We start from the raw sequence: 17,351 nt of genomic DNA, 5'->3' as shown, positions 1-17,351 counted from the left end.
ACACAGTTTAACTTTGGCATTTTGATATTATGTATCCTTCATTCAAGGAATTGACTTATACATACACATGATATTTATAGATATTTTTCAGTTAATACAGACCAATTTAATATCACAAAAATATGAAGACACACATAGTAAAGTTTTAGGAAAAAAAGGTCATTGAAAATTTTTTGTATAATATCTTCATTTACTTTTGGGTTCAAAATACTAGATAATAAAAGTGAAAATATGCTTTTCACATCCTTTTAGACTAACTTTTAATAAGATATACATGATTTTTTACAAAAAGGAGGCTTTTCATACTAACACACACACCCCTGCACACAAACGGAATAAAAATAAATTGAACTACAAGAAACATTAAAGCCTGCATTAATTTTTTTATCGCTGTATTAACCGGGAGAATGGAAGCCTAGCTGAATTTAGATTTTGCTATTGGCAGCTTAAAATATACTCTTTAATGACAATCCTTGTTAGCTCGTCAGAACTCGTCGGAAAGACGTTAATTCTTTCGATTAAATCTGGTTCTATGTGTAAGCATCAAGGGAGCTCAGAACAGTCAGGTTTTTATACAACTCTATCCAGATTCTTGGGGCTGAACAGAACCCTGTGTGGAATTACATGACAGTACTTGGAAAAAAGAAAATAATAGTGCAGAGAAGGGGGGGTTGGCGGTTTCTCTCTTCCGCTTCCCTCTTGCCAGAAACAAGGAAAATGGAAACATAGAAAGTAGAATCCTGATAGGTTGCACAGTGTGCACCATGCACTATGATACCGGTTTATACTCTGCCGGCTGCAAGGAAAAGATTAATGAAGACAAGGCCGTATTCTGAAGCACTGTTTCCGAGAAGAACTTACAGGAATCAAGAGTTTTTGGTCGAAAATTTCCACTCCTTTCCTAACCTTTCTAATCCTATTTCTAATTATTAAGGCGGAATTCTGACACAATGAATATCCTCAGAATTATCAAACCCTGCTTGGTGCAGTGGCTTTTCTTTCAACCTGCAAGAATATTGCTGAATTAGACATTCCATAGATCAGAAAACAATATTTAAAACTGCAAATTCATTTAATATCTTCTCCTCACAAACAGTAACTTTCTATTAAACTTAATTTGATATTTCTGGCGCCAAGATATTAGATTAAACATTTGTATGAATCAGAAATATCTGTCTAAATGTATTTTTCCCTTGTCTACAAGAGATTAAAATGCGTAGATTTGAAAGTGAAGATCAGAAATCAGATGTATGATGATCAGATAAAAAAAAACAGTCAGAAAAATTCACTGCTCTTTTCCAATTTTGTTAAAACTGATTAAAAATATATTGTTATTTTGAACTAAATAGTAGGTACACAATACACAAAAATTGATTAATTTTGAATTACGATTGATAGGATTCAACCATTTACAGCAACACAGCAAGCAAATAGATGAACATTAAAATTGTCGAAACATATGAAACATATCAAAATAGTGTTGACACTTTTTTATGTCTTAGCGGAGACTCAAACATTTAACAGTATTGGTTCGGAATATTGCTGAAGATGAATTTATCGGCTCCCGTAATTAAGTTCTCCTGGTATTGTTGAAAGCAAGCTGAATCATCTTGATATCCCTGACTAGCTGTGTCAGCAGGTCGGTGTTGTTCGCCGCCTTGATGGTGTAGTAAAGGGACACGAAGTAGAGAATGAAGCAGAGGAGAATTACAGAGAACATCATCATCATGTACTTCCTGGATAAATGTGAACATAAAGAATAATCTCAAATAAAGTCAACCCATAATCTTAAATTTTATATGGGTGTAGAATTTTAAGCTCAAATCTTTGATTTCAAAAGCAAGTTTAATCTCTCCTATGAGCTTAGTTTATAAAATTACTTTTGTGATGTAAAAATTAGATTAGGTTCCAAAAAGTAAAATTTTGAACCTTCACTTACGCAAATAGTTTTGTTATTTGAGGTTTAAGTTCATGTTGAAATTTAATCTTCATAATATTTCACAACACATTTCAACGTGAAAAAATGTACACAATAAAATAAATTTCTTCTCCGACCTGTTTGAAAATGTAGAGCTAATGTAGTCCTTGTTCTGCATTAGAGGAACTTGNTCTTAGTGTCCGTAACCTAAATATTCTCTATTAGAGGAACTAGTATCTTAGTGTCCGTAACCTAAATATTCTCTATTAGAGGAACTTGTATCTTAGTGTCCGTAACCTATGACTTTCAATTGAAGTCAAAGTAATCAAAACCAGGTTCAGGCTCAAAATGTTCACTGATATTTGTTGAATATCTAAAAATCAGAATGTAAAATTGATTTAATATTTTATAAAACTACTGTGTACTTTATCTTTGTTACTTACTTCATCGTGAATTTCATGATGAACATGCTATAAAGTAACATTAAAGATTGTATTTTTAGATCATATTTTGTCCCTCGCTAAACCTCGGGACAAAATTAAATCTAAAAAGGCTTGAACCTTCTCGATAAAGAGAAAATCTCTGTCCAAAAACTTGATAACACTGTGAACCAAAATAACAGTGTTTTGAATAATTATTACAAAGTCAGCTAATTTATAAGATAAAATATAAACATTGAAGCTGAAAAAGAATGGAACTGTTCTTGAACTTGCAGTTAAAGAGGGTCTTCCCCGATTCACAACTGTACTCTTTAAACCTTCAGACTTCATATGATCAATAACATGGAAGATATCTCATATTTCTAAATTAGAAAGTGTTTAATTCTGAAAAAATCCTAAATATTGTTTCTAAGGCAGAAATGCCCAAGATACTTTAAAGAGAGAATAATAATAAAAAATAATTAACTCTTAAAGAAAGAGATAATTGATATATCATGCATTTACTCTTATTTTAATATTTAATATTAAAGATCAGACAAAGCTTTTAAGGATACCACTGTGAATCTGACATGCTACTCCATAAATGGAGTCAGTTAAAATAACGTCTACAGTCCCTCTGATTTATTTAATTGATAACTACTTTTTATGATGTAGCTCTTTTCTTTGTTTTTAAAAATCCTCATTCTAAAAACCTTGTAAAAACCTTTGCTTTCTTTAAAGAGCATATACATTTTTTAAAATGATTCGTTCATTTTAAATTCTGATAAATATCGGAAATTGCAATTTAAAGCTAATAAATCATAATAACAACACGATCCAATATGATGTGGGACACCCTGCAGCAAAAACAAAATTCTAAAAAAGATGTTAGATCGTGTTAAAAAAATTATAAAACTGTAATATATTAAAGTTTGTTTTTCTAAACTTTACAATTTCGATATCCTAAAAAAACCATTTAAAAAAGGTTGTTACAACAGGTTCGTTTTTGCAAATATTTTCCATCAAAGTTGAAATTTGACTTAGTGTAAGAAAAGTAGATGTTTAGAATTAACAATGTAGAAAAAAATGTTCTTGGAACTCTATGCAAAATTTTAATCCTGAAAGAAAATATAGGCTAAAAACGAACCACCTGAATGCACATCAATTATTATACCTCAGATCTTTTCGGCAGAATTACGGCTTCCTTCGTCTTCTCGTCTTTAGCAACTTATTTACAAAGGGAAGTGAATTAATAACTAAATACGAGCAATAGTAAGACTTAAATAAATCTTTATCCAGTTACGGAGTTTGTTGAAGGCAGGTTTAAATATAAAGAAAGATCACTATCCATTCCTGAGGACCCTGTTGGCATAGGAACTACTGGAGTTGGTTTCTGTCTTCTTTTAATTCCATGTTTACTTTAATTTGTTGAAATGTACAAAAATTAAAAATTTTAGATGTAAATTTTTGTTTGTTCCAAAATTTAATCGTTAACTTGACGAATAGTTATACTGCTATATTAAGAATCTAAGGGTATTGAAAATAAGTAAAAATTCCAACTATTCAGTTATAAAGGGCAATCGGGATAAGTCACAGAATTGAAAATGCGTATAAAGAAGTGATCACTAGCTTGTCTACATATATGATGAGTAGTAAAAACTGCAAATTCTCATAAAATGCAAATCACGATGAAAACATCCCAAAATTCTGAATTTGTCAACTTTACTCTACAACTGATCCAGAAATTTAAACCTAGGAGAAACCCCTACTACTAGATCTAGGGTGCTAGAGATTGAAGATTTAGAAAAGAGACAAAATTGTTTAACTGTTTTCTGAGGTGCAGGAACCAGGGTTACTCTCAAAAAATTAGATTTAATGACGACCTGATACTCTTTCAATATAATGTTTAATAGATTCTGTACAGTCGTCTCTTAAGTATCATCCTTTGTGGGTAACCCTGTATTTGGTTAAAAAAAAGTTTGATATGGTGTTCCTTGATAGTCTCTCTTTAGCTAGAGATACATCAGAGCAGGGATCAGTAGTCCTATAATATTTAAGATTAAATTACAACATTCTCATCTTCAACCCGACTCAAACCTGGAACACATTAGACGTCAATTACAGCGATCTAAAGGTTACAAGCAATCACGCAAAAATTGTTGGCAAATTTTAAAACTATACTTTTAAGTACCAAAGTTAAAACAAGAGCTTTATAGTTTTTTGAATTTTTAAAAGTATAACCGGGCAACTTTTTTCATACTTGGGCGTGAAATTACAACCAGAAGAGCTACGAGGACACAAAGTCGTACCAGCAACATAGACATTTGGTTTCTGTCTAATTTGCCGTGAACCGGGTTCAAATGTAATACAAAAAATAGTGTGGTAAACAAAACACTATTATGTTCCGGTTCCCCCAACCAAACGCTTTAAAAACTCCAACTTTGAACCCATACTTCTCGTAAGTCCTAAATACACAATTTAGGTCCTTACCTTCTCTAGCCCCCCCCCTTCCCTTTCATCTTCCGTAGCTTTACAGTTTGCAACTGTATTCTACCTGTTCCAAACTGACTTTGCTGTCCTAATCTCCTCGTCAGTGTCCATCAATGACCTACTGTAACAATAAGATAGATCAGATTAGCTCTTTGTCTTATTTGACACTGACAGCTTTAAAATATGCAAGAGACGAAGTCAAAAAATATATGCTTTACTGTCTTTCTGTTTTTTTGTGTCTAATAAAAGGATCAAAACAGCTGATTCGATTGGTCCCAATTTTTTATGGGCCATCAAAACTGAAAATGTTTAACAGAAAAATGTTGAAATTTTTTATTTTTGAAAATGCGCCAATTTTAACAAAAAAAATCTGAGAAAATTCGCGAGACTGATTAAATATGGCGAATATGACAGTTAAAAGCTAAAATTGTTAATAGGAAAGGGGGCGAGAAGCGCCCTATAAAACCCTAGTTAAAATATAATATTAAATTAACTTAAATGTGGGTTATTACAGTGTGTATTAAAGACACTTTGAAAAATGTTTCTACTCAGAATTTCTTCTGGAAAATTAGAACATATATCCAATTAAATATGTATCTATATAGATCTGTCATATTTCATAACTTTTAGATTATCTACGTTTAAGTAAAATAGGTAATTAAGTCATATTTTTAATTTCTGTATGAAGTTTAAATAAGAACAAAACTTGATATATGCAGATGTGCTAAGTTCTTTTTTCTTTTTAAAATGCTATATATAGCCTTATATGAAAAAAAATTTAAAAACGCTTTAAAATCTATAGCTATCTTATATTTGTTGAAAGATTCATTATTTTTTACAAAACCTCATAAATTTTTGTCGCAACAAAAGAACAGCTAATAAATAGAGTTTAAATAAATTGGATTTAATGAAAGTTTTTTTTACGTCACATGCACATGTTTACATTTCTAGTAATAGTAGTTATAAATTAAGTTCTGGGATATGGTAAATGTAGTTTTAAAAATGGGAATATAGAATATTTTAATGGATATGTTGAACGAGAATATACAAAGTCGAAAGAAACAACAGTACAGGCCTCACAGTCCAGAGTAATTAAGAAATGTTTTTAAGCTGAAACTTTAAACAATAATCTGGGCAAACTGAATGATGAGCATTAAACAAAAACTATTGTAAAATCTTGGTATCAGTCAAAACATTCTATGGGTTGTGAGTGACGAGCTGTTGATCCTAACCATATACAGACAAGACAGAGGTAGGCCCGATTGGATGGGTTTAGAACATTAAACATATTAATAATGGTAAAAATATGGTCGACATTTAGTTCTCCGTGAAATAGAACGGCAGCAGAAAAATATTAGAATTAGATATTATAAACTGACATTATGGTTTTTGAAACTTAGTTGTCTTGACTCGCTCTCGAGAAAATTATTCTTAAATGTAGAATAAGTCGCTTTCAAATTTCTCCCCACGACAGTTCATCAGTTGAGTTTAAAAGAAATGAGACTTTTGGACAAACATTTAATTTTTTTGGAAAAATAGAACTTTGAAAGAAAACTTTATTTTGCTCGTACTAATTTCATGACCATTTTTCTCTACTGTTTCTCATTATTGTTAAATTATACCATGATCCTGTAGACGTTGTTGATGAATCCTCATATCTGTAAGTCATTTTACTCCTGCTTCCTCTTCCTTGCTCTATATACTCGTCTTCATAATTCTCGTGTCTCCTCAGATCCTCATCCCCTCCAGATCCAGCCATACTCCTCTCCTCCTTCGGGTTTGAGCAGGCGTAACCATGTTTTAACATTTTAATTCTTCTAGGATCGTCTGAACCGAGTTAACAAAACAATTAAAATGAAATCATTTGAATACTCTCACTAGGGACAAATTTTCTGGTTAAATATCATCACACTAAATAAAATATTTAATAACATTGGAGTTTAATTAAAAGCACAAAAAAATATTTAAAAAAAGTTAAATCTAAACAACCGATCTTAAGCTTTTTTCGACTAAGAACAAATAATTAAGAATATATACTGTAATTCAGTTATTTCTGTTTAAACAATATCAATTTGTTGCAAAGTGAACAATATTATAAAGATATTTTCTTAACATTAACTGTATCATATCTCATTTAGATTTTTTATCTGAAAAAGACCGAAGAGGAAAAAATTTATAAAAATTGCTTAAAAAAGAACATAATTATTAAAATGATGTAAAACCACAAATATGATCCTCGTATTATATATATATAAAGCCTTGTTGATAAACAATTTATATTTATTTATATCTACATCATATGCTTTAACAACAAAATAGATGTGGAAGACTTCCTGACAAAGTTCAGGTCCTCTACCAATTAACAGGTTCTGACTATATAAATAATAAGAAACGAACTGAAACCAGGGTTACTTGTTTTGAGATCTTAATAATCATTCGTACTATACGTTCCTAAAAATTCGCATAATGATAAATTTTCACAAGTTTTTATAGAGCGTTCATGTCACTTCTTGCAAGGATATTTTTATACTCGTAGAGTTCAGAATTGATTATATATAAACAGCTTCCTGAGGTTTATATTGCTGCTGCTGTTGCTGAAAATTAGGTGGAGAATGAATATTGCCATCACTCCAGTCGGAGTGACTTTGTGGGGAGTTCGTGCTCCATTGGCTAGGAGACTCTGGAGACGGAGTCATGAAGTTTCCGTTCTCTCCGTTCTGAGGAGGAGTAGGATATGGATAGTATCCTCCCATTTGGTTCATCACAGGACCTGCGTTCTCGGGGAAGTCGAAGGATTGATGTCTCTGATGAGAAGCGCCCCGCATGGCTGCAAGATGAGTCGGAGATGTGGGAAGCATCATGCCACGGGATTTATTGGGAGAGGATTGGTGCTGCATTGTCTGAGGAGATGATGTAAGGACGGGAGGAGAGAGAGAATGAGTTGATTGAACGGACTGAGGCGGAGACATCATTGAATGATGAGGAGGGGAGAGGGTTTGGGGATTCTGTGGAGACATGTGGGTGAATGTCATACTGGCAGGAATTGACTGCTGCCTGGGATGCATTGGAAAGAATTGAGATTCAGGCTGATGACCATTTATTGAAAGCCCTGCCATGGATTGATGATGGGGATTCATCTTTCCACTCATTGTATCATCATAACTAGGAGGTTGTTTTTGTGCCAGCATCATCATTTCCTGATGATGCATCTGCATTGAATGTCCATACATGGTGTCAAAATGAGAATGATCTCCCTCAGGAGAAAGCATCATCATATCATCAGGCTTCTTTCTCTTTACACTTGGTCTTCGGTTCTTAGGAAGAGTCAACATTCCGTTCATATGCATGTTCATTGAGGGTGGAGAATGCATTCCTCCTTCCATTGGAGATCCTTCTATCGTCTTTGATCGCTTCTTAGGTTTTGGTTTGTTTGGAGTCATTTGATGGCTGTCATTGGAGAGGTTGGGAGGAAGGACGGGTTGAGATATTTGTGGTTGAGGAGCTGGAGGAATATGTTCTTCAAGAAGACGGACAATATCATGATGTAATCGTTCCTGAGCAATATCTCTAGGTAACCGATCCATGTGATCTGTTATATCTCTATTTGCACAATGATCAAGAAGAGCTTTAGCAGCCTGGTAGCTTCCTTCTCTGCAAGCCAAGAACAGTGGAGTTTCATCTTTATGATCCTGAGCGTCTCTATTGGCACCATGAGCAAGAAGTGTGTTAACAGCATCTACGTTATTTACACTAGCAGCCCAGTGCAATGCAGATTTTCCATTCTCATCACTAGCGTTAATATCAGCATCTGATTGGATCAGTTCCTCTACAACACCTTCAATTGCCAACCTAGCCGCCAGGATTAATGGAGTTGTTCCATCATAAGTTTTAGCATCAAGATTTGTTGCTCTATGTCTGAGAAGGATCTGAAATACACCTTGAGCATCAGCAGCTACAGCAGCGTGAAGAGGAGTTCGGCCAGTGTTATCGGGAGCATTAGCATCAGCTTTAGCATCTAGAAGCTTCTTGGCAGCATCAGCTCTTGCATATCTTGCCGCTAGATGGAGAGGGGTTTCTCCAGTTTTGTCCATCTGAATTGAGATATTGGCTCCTTGTGCAATCAGGTCCTGGAGAACAGCATTTACTTCTCCGTCTTCATCTTCATTTATATCTCCACTGTCTAGGCCTCCTCCACGGAATGAGGCCAACATCAGAGGCGTAAGTCCACAAGGTCCTCGAACATCGATATCATTCGTCATCCTTTCATTCATGATCACCTCGGCTTGAGGTGGAGTTAGAGCTCCAAGAATATCCGGGTTCTTCACATCAGCAGCGTTCATGTGCTGAGCAGTCCATTGGCGTTGATCAGCATCGTCAAAATCAGACATATTGGTTTGACCAGAGGAGGAGGATGGATCTCTTCTGTTCCTCTTAGCAGGTCTCTCATTTGGATCATCATCCGACCATCCGTCATGAATATAGCCGATCCTATCAATGTCAAACTGGGACGGATGCTTTGAAGGTGGCATACCAAACATTTCTTGTCCATCTGGAGCTTTTCTATGACCAGGACGTTGGGGAGCATGAGCCAGAAATCCTTCAGGAAACCAGGTTATTCCCTTACTTTTCCTCTTATTAGTAGAAACAACTACTCCAAGTGTAACCAATACCAGAGCAATTACAAGAATCCCAACAATTACTCCGACAGGACTGGTGCTTTCTCCATTGACAGTCTTGGTTTCTCCGATCTGAATTACTCCCCAGTCCTTTCTCAGTTCATCAGCATAGGCAGCAGCAATGTAATTAGTGACTTCTTCGGTAGTAGAGAAACAATGCTCCTCGCAGTTAACATTATCAACCTCCATATACACAACTATAGTTGAGTCTCCATCTCCGGAGATAAACTCTAATCCTGTAGCAAAGGTTGTGCTGTTAGGGTCTGCAATGATCTCCCTAGGGTCGAACGGATAAACCATTGCATGTCCGTTCTCGTCGTGCTTAACTTTCAAGTTAGTTCCCAGCTTCAGAGACAGGAAACGTTCGAACAAGGTTTTATACTGATCATGAAACTTATCTAGAGCCATGTTGAGGACAAAGAAAATAGATCCGTCTGTCGGCCGTTTACTTCTGGTGATATCATCACAATCTCCTCCGTCCCAACCACAGGCTCCAGTGTTACATCCCTCATCACACTTCCCGTTCCTGTAGTTCATGGTGCAGTAGACATCATACTCAGGTCTGCACTGTGTCTGTCCTCCTCCAACCTCGCAATCCCGTCCATCAAACAGACAAGCAGCAGTATTACACTCCTCATGACAAATACTATCATTAAACAAGTTTGCACAGGGGACACCACCAGAGCTAGCATTACAATGTTTCCAGGGGTTCACACCAAGATTACAATCGCCATCATCAAAAGAGCAAGCGAGAGTGTTGCAAACCTCGTCACAGATTTTATTTCCAGCTTTATTCTGACAATCATATTGTTTACATCTCCTTAAATCTTCCTCGTAATCAATATTCCGATTGTTTCCATAAATACTATCAATAGTTATATCAACACCGCCATCAGAAGATTTATCAAAAACCTCACAATTCTTTCCTCTGTATTGTTCTTTGCAGCGGCAAGCATAATCTCCAGGTCTATCTATACACTGGCCTCCGTTCTGACATCTGTTGTACATGCACTCGTTCCTGTTGTCAGTCTCACAGTTCGGTCCTGTAGTTCCTGCATTACATTCACATCTATACCCAGAGACAGTAGGGACACAAGATCCTCCATTGTTGCAAGGATTGATTTGGCAACTATCTCCCTCAAACTCACAGTTTGCTCCGCTGAACCCAGTTGGACAAGCACAAATATGACCGTAGTGAGTGCTGGTACATACTCCTCCACTCATACAAGGATTGTTAGAACAGAAATTTTGCTGAGATTCACAATGTTTCCCCATCCAGCCGGGCTTACAGTTGCATTTGTAATCATTGATGAGTTGGCTACAATCTGCAGTTCCATATTCATAACAGGGTTTAGACAAACATTCGTTGATATCTCCCTCACAACGTGATCCTGTGTATCCTGGCCTACACTTACATTCAAACCCTCCTACACGGTCCAGACAAACTCCATTGTTGTGGCAAGCTCCGTCATAGCATTCATCTACATTGATCTCGCAGAGTTTACCATTGGTTCCAGGAGGACAAGAGCAGGAGAAACCATTGATTAAATCATTGCAAGCTCCTCCGTTTCTGCAGGGGTTGGGTTGACAATCATTGATATCATGCTCACACTGTGATCCCATAAAACCAGGAGCACATGTGCAACTGAAATCCGTTTTCAGGTTGTTACAGGTTGCTCCATTATAACAGGGGTTTGAAGAGCATGCATTGGATTCGTTCTGGCAGTAGGATCCCCAATATCCGTCCTTACAGTCACAAGTGTGCGAGGTTCCAATGTTTCGACAACGACCTCCATTTTCACAGAGACCTGAGACCGGAGTTCCTCTGTAGTTTGCGGCAATTTCACAAGAAACCATCTTAACATCACACAATTTCCCGGTCCAACCACTAGAACAGGAACAGTGATAGCTGGCTCCATGCTGCTTACACTGTCCTCCATTTTCACAAGGGTTGTTAGAGCACCAATCTACTAGCTGATCACAGTTGGAACCTGTAAATCCAACCTTACAGTGACATTTGTGATATCCGTTTACGTTTTCACAGGTTGCTCCGTTCTTGCAGGGGTTCTTATCACAAGAGTTTATTCTACTCTGGCAGTTGGATCCTGTGAAACCCTCTGGACAATGACAGGTGTAGTTGTTGATACCATCCTGACAAGTTCCCCCGTTCATACATGAACTACCAGTACAGTCTTCATCATTAGTTTCACACAGCTCTCCGCTGAATCCAAGTGGACACGTACAAACAAAAGAGTCAACATAGTCTGTACATTTAGCTCCATTCTTACAAGGGTTAGGAGAACAATCATTCTTATCTTGCTGACAATTCTTCCCAATGAAACCCGGGACACAAAGACAACTATAGTCGGCAGTTTTATCAAGACACGTTCCTCCATTCAGACAGGGAGAGTCTGAACAATCATCCGTGTTAACGAGGCAATCCCTTCCTTCGAACCCTTTCTTGCACATACACGTGTAACTCCCATTAGTGTTGTGACAGCTTGCCCCGTTTCTACACGGAGAAGAAGTTGCACACTCATCTATATCTTCCTCACAAAACCGTCCTGTGAATCCAATATTACAGGAGCAGGTGAAATCTCTGTAGTTACTGTAAGGACTGCAGATGGCTCCATTGGCGCAAGGATTTGAAGCACAGGGATCCATTTCTACTTCACAAGTGCTCCCAGTAAATGGAGGCTCACAAATACATTTGAATCCGTTGATATTATCAATACAGTTTCCTCCGTTCTTGCAGGGATTGTTCATACAGTCATTAATATTCTCCTCACAGTTGATTCCTGAGAAACCAGACGGACAGGTACACTTGTATCCTCCTAGTAGGTCGGAGCAGGTTCCTCCGTGTTGGCATGGGTTCGCATCACACTCGTTTATCTCCTTCTGGCAGGTTGAACCTTCATATCCAGGTGGACAGTGGCATATAAACCTGGATACTTCATTCTCACACGTTCCGCCGTTTGTACAGGGACGATGTCTGCATTCATCTACGTCGGTTTGACATCTTTTTCCATACCAACCGTGGGGACAGCGGCATACAAAATCATTAATGATATCTGTACACTCTCCTCCGTTTAGACAGGGCTGACTCAGACACTCATTAATATCTTCCTCGCAAAGTCTTCCCCTGTATCCAGGTGGGCACTGACACTTGAAACCATTGATCTCGTCCAAGCACTTGCCCTTGTTAAGACAAGGGTTGGAGGAGCACTCGTTGACATTAACCTCACACTTGGTACCGTAGGTTCCAGGAGAACAATGGCACTGAAAAAATAAAGATTAATATTCAACTTCAAAGTCCTTTGATTTACTGATTCAAAAGGAAAGGTGATACGTAGGTAGGGGGGAGGGGGGGGGGAGTGCTTTTCATCATCATGGATCAGCAGAAAATACAATAAATCCAAACCAAAACAATTCAAACAAATATTAAGATTTATGAACGTGAGAAAATAGTGTTTAGTGCACATTAAAATGTTTTCAGACTAATCATTAAAAAATTTTAGTTCTGCGCCAATAACAAAATCAAAGCAGACAATGTTAATTTGATTAGAAAACCTACCTTGTATCCGGTTTCTGTTTCCTCGCATACCCCGCCATGCTGACAAGGATTGTACACGCACAGATCAATCTTACGCTCACACAAGCGTCCTGCAAACCCAGGATCACACTTACACGTGAAATCATTGATACCGTCGATGCAGGTTCCATGCATACACAGATTAGCAGCACAGTCATCTCTGTTGATCTCACACCTTGTCCCCGTGAAGGCGGTAGAGCACTCACACGTGAAGCTGTTGAATGAGTCCCGGCATGTTCCTCCGTTGTAGCAAGGATTGCTAGAACAATCATCAATATTCGTTTCACAATTAGTTCCACCGAACCCATTGATACAGGTGCAATGATATCCGTTGATTCCGTCCGTACAGTAGCCGTTGTTCTTGCATGGGTTCGGACTGCATTCGTCATAATCAACTTCACAGTTCTCCCCTTCAAATCCTAAACATTTAATAGTTTTTAGTTTGTCTTATCAATGAAATATTTATACAGCTTATCACTGTAAAAATAATAAAATTCGAATATTAAGAACTTGTGACAAAATCAGCAAAATTCTTATTTTAAATATATTATCAGTCAAATTTTCTTTAAAATATCAGATAACAGATAGTATAACGTCCTTTACATATTACATAATATTTAAAGAGATTGTGAAGCTAATGGAACTACCCCCCCCCCCTCTCCCAACCTTCAGTGTTTAATCTTTGTGATTTTAAAAATCTCCCGTTCCCAGCAAAATAATAGGTTGGAAAATTAAATTTGGTAATTTTCTATATTTAAGGTTCAAAGTATAATGGAAGTCAAACCAATTTCTTTCTTTTTAACTCAACCCCCTCCTCTTCCTCCGTGTAAGACCACCACGAAAAAATTATATCAAAATATAACAGCAAAAAAAAACTAAAAATTAACTTAAAATCTAAAAACTGTTTTTTATGAAAAATGCTGACACAGATGTCCTCAATTTGTTTTTTTTATTCCTGATGGCGCCCAGGTGTTGGGAGGGGGGGGGGATAATAGATGCAGCAAGAAGGATAAAGGGGGTTGGTGAAGAGTGGCAGGGGAGGGGGAGCCCAGAGCTTTAAGAGTGGCAGCCAGTTATACTGAACCAAGCCATCAGGGTTCGCTGCAGTATTATTATTAAACATTTTTATTTCTTCTAAATTTTCTAAGGTTAGATATTAAAAAAAATAGGAAAGAAACAAAATTTAAAGAAAAAAATTTCGAGCGAACCCTGATTTTGCAGAGTGTGGGAACGAGCTAAAACTATGTGGAGTACCCTAAACCCCCCCCCCTCGCCGGTCCCTACACCCTTCCCCTCCTCCACCCCCTACCAATACAAATATTGTCGGTGTTCCTAGAACATCGTCAACCTTTAATCTACCATCTTTTTACAATAAATCTTCGTTAATTAGTTCATCATAGATTACTCGGATAAATCCCAAAATATTTATAAATTAAAAGATTTAAACTCAAATATAAATATATGATGAGCCAGACGTGGTAAAAGGTTGCCGGAGTTACAAAGCATTGCATATATATATATATTGTATAAGTTAACCTGGCCTGGACAGTTACAGGTCACACTGACAAGGCAAAACCTGCCTCATGATGCCCCCCCCTTTTCTTCAACCCTATCCCCCTCCCTTTTATGATCCTAACCATAGCATCAGCATTAAACAAAATTGGCCTTAATTTCTGATAAATCAATTCATTTTTTACGACAAGTTCAAGTTTTGAATTCACTGTTTAAAAGCATCTCAATATCTGAATATATGATTTCAGGGTTATTCCGAAAGGGGAAAAAAAACTAGAAATATTTTTAAAGACCTCCAAAATTGAAATTCATCTATTTAGTAACATTGCCATTTACATGGGGTCTACAATAAAAAGCCGTCAATCCATAGCAGACGTACTATAGAACATAAGAACATGGGATGATTGAACATTTCATGAATTGACTCCAATCTTTGATCTCCAGTATGACTTGCACTCTGCACTCTGCACATGATTTGAAACATATTGAGAGGAAAAAGCAAAGCTATGAATTGGGCGCAAAAAGAGACATAATTGAAGTTAAGAAAAATTGCGCTGAAATGTTCTGAATACCAACTAGACCAACGCTGAGTGCATTAATCTCCCTCCTCCCTGGGCCCCTGGAGTGAGAGGGGAGGGGGGTGAAGAACGTGTCACATTTCTCGTAAACAATATTTAGTTTTCCTTCTATCCACCCAATCTTAAATTCAGCTAAACAACATGACTGGAGAGGGAAGGACAAGTATCCTGGTCTAGAACTAACCTGGCATACAGATACATCGATATCCTCCTCTCTCATCTATACAGGTTCCCTTGTTCCGACAGGGATTACTCTCGCATTCGTTTACATTCGTCTCACATCGGGGTCCGGAGAAACCCTAAACATTTATTTACTCTTTATATACAATCGTACGTGTTTTAGATTACAACCTGAACTACTGTGCACTGTGAAGTGCAATAATGTAAGATAGATCTGACATAACCGGCGTCGTGAAATGTTTTTCTTATTTTTTAGAAAGAACTTTATCTTTCTTAGTTTTTAAAACTTAATATTTGGGTCAAAAGAAAAACAATGAAATTATTTGTAAGTATATAGCTGTAGTTCTGTTATTGTTTGAAATTTTGGACTAATTGTAGACTGAAGTGGTTGGTTGGTAATCTTGTTGATGTACGTAATATTTACCTGTTTACATTTACACTTAAATGATCCAGGAGTATTTACACAAACTCCTCCGTGTTCACAAGGAGACCCTGAAACAATAGATGATTGAAGAGTGAACACTTGACAATCCTGATAAACTTGTCAGAATTGACACATGAAGAATAAAGATAAAATTAACAAATACTTAAAAATTCAAAACATTCCATTTACCTCCGTTGCATTCATTGATATCTTGAGCACAATCTGTTCCGTTGAAACCTGGGGGACAGTTACACGTATACGCTCCTGAGACAGGGTTCGTGTCACATCTAGCTCCGGGGTTGCAGGGGTTACTGGAGCAGGCGTCCTCTAGGTGACAGAGCAGCCCCGTCTTACCAGGAGGACATTCACAGAAGAATCCTCCAACTCTATCATGGCAGGTTCCTCCGTATAAACAGTTTCCCTCGGCACAGTCATCCTTGTTTGTCTCACAGTTCTTCCCGATATATCCGTTCACACAGATACACTCGTATCCACCTTCAGTATTCTGACAGGTTCCATGGTTCTGGCAGGGATTGGAGTAAGCACACTCGTCCACGTCCTTGCTGCAGTACTGTCCTTGCCAACTGTCTGTGCATCTGCAGGAGTAGGTATTAACTCCGTCCACGCAGGTTGCTCCGTGCTGACAAAGATGACCGGAACAATCATCGATATTCTTCTCACAATTATAGCCATCAAACCCTGCAAAAAGCGTTAATTAAAATATAGTCTGTGGCTTTATCGTTATCCCCCCCCCCCCCTCCTGACCATTATCCTAGAAGCTAGTGTCTAATGTACCTATTAACGATTAGAAGTATTGAGGTAAGATAAGAATAGTTAAGACTGAAACTGATGATGCTGGCTCCTGGGTTTAGGTGCAGGTAAACGATATTAGTGATAGTTCTAGAGATTGAAAATTGTATCCTCCGCAAGGTATTTGATGAAGGTTTAGATTGATCTATGTGTTTGGGTGAGATCTGACCATACCCTCCCCCCCTGCAGCAGGAGCAAACAACTTCTCTTTAAACCTTCCCACGCTTCGACCCCCATCAACAACAGGACGTTCCATCCGGCCATTTCTCCAGGTTTAATAAACAACTAGAAAAAAAACCCAACGAATTGAAAGATTTTTTTTCTAAAATGCTGACATTTTTTTAAGAAGTGCTTTAGTATGGATTTGTTCTACTTATAGTTTACTTCATTCAATCCAGCCATGGTTCTTCAACATAATATTATCAAATTAATTTTCCAAAAATTCTTCAAATATTGCCCTGCACTGCGTATAATGCCTGTAATACGCCTAGTTAAACAACCAAATCTAAATATATAACCCTTTACTTTTATCTTTGCACCTTGATACTATCATATCCCCCCCCCGTTAATAATTCCATAAATTTTTCTTATCTTTCCTAAAAGTTGATTTAATCAAATTCTGTTGTTTAGTGAGAATACCCTGATTGGACCCTGCTGCTCAATGTTCTGTATTGTTTAAATAATTGCTTATTGTCCTCGGCTAAATATAAAATATCAAACCCTAAAAAATATTTATATCTTCCCCCTCCCCA

General features: G+C 37.1%; 2 protein-coding genes across 5 annotated transcripts; both read right to left on the bottom strand.

Annotated features, from left to right (window-relative positions):
* Positions 1 to 1,312: 1,312 nt before the first annotated feature.
* Positions 1,313 to 6,679, bottom strand: LOC111710122 (uncharacterized). 4 transcript variants are annotated; one of them, XM_023484157.1, is made up of 7 exons: positions 6,450 to 6,679; positions 4,892 to 4,945; positions 4,331 to 4,381; positions 3,691 to 3,755; positions 3,512 to 3,564; positions 2,056 to 2,215; positions 1,313 to 1,736 (listed from the first exon to the last, which is right to left on the bottom strand). In XM_023484157.1, exons 1-6 carry the CDS (start codon positions 6,632 to 6,634, stop codon positions 2,171 to 2,173), a joined length of 453 nt encoding a protein of 150 aa, XP_023339925.1. In that variant the 5' UTR covers positions 6,635 to 6,679; the 3' UTR covers positions 1,313 to 1,736; positions 2,056 to 2,170. The 4 variants fall into 4 exon arrangements, with proteins under 4 accessions (XP_023339925.1, XP_023339924.1, XP_023339926.1 ...); XM_023484156.1 differs by having other exon boundaries at positions 4,892 to 4,948; positions 6,450 to 6,678; XM_023484158.1 differs by having other exon boundaries at positions 3,691 to 3,737; positions 4,892 to 4,948; positions 6,450 to 6,678.
* A 410-nt stretch (positions 6,680 to 7,089) lies between these two features.
* On the bottom strand, positions 7,090 to 16,488 carry LOC111710121 (neurogenic locus Notch protein; the record flags this gene model as incomplete). The annotated part of the gene is given in 5 exon segments (XM_023484155.1): positions 7,090 to 12,782; positions 13,078 to 13,514; positions 15,370 to 15,484; positions 15,790 to 15,857; positions 15,979 to 16,488. Coding segments are annotated over 5 exon segments (6,536 nt in total), but the record flags the coding sequence as incomplete, so codon positions are not given.
* Between the last annotated feature and the right edge of the window lie 863 nt (positions 16,489 to 17,351).

The sequence above is a fragment of the Eurytemora carolleeae genome, unplaced genomic scaffold, assembly GCF_000591075.1.
Source record: "Eurytemora carolleeae unplaced genomic scaffold, Eaff_2.0 scaffold991, whole genome shotgun sequence".
Lineage (NCBI taxonomy): Eukaryota > Metazoa > Arthropoda > Copepoda > Calanoida > Temoridae > Eurytemora > Eurytemora carolleeae.
The sequence above is the reverse complement of the archived record's forward strand: the minus strand, read 5'-3'. Positions and strand labels throughout refer to the sequence as shown.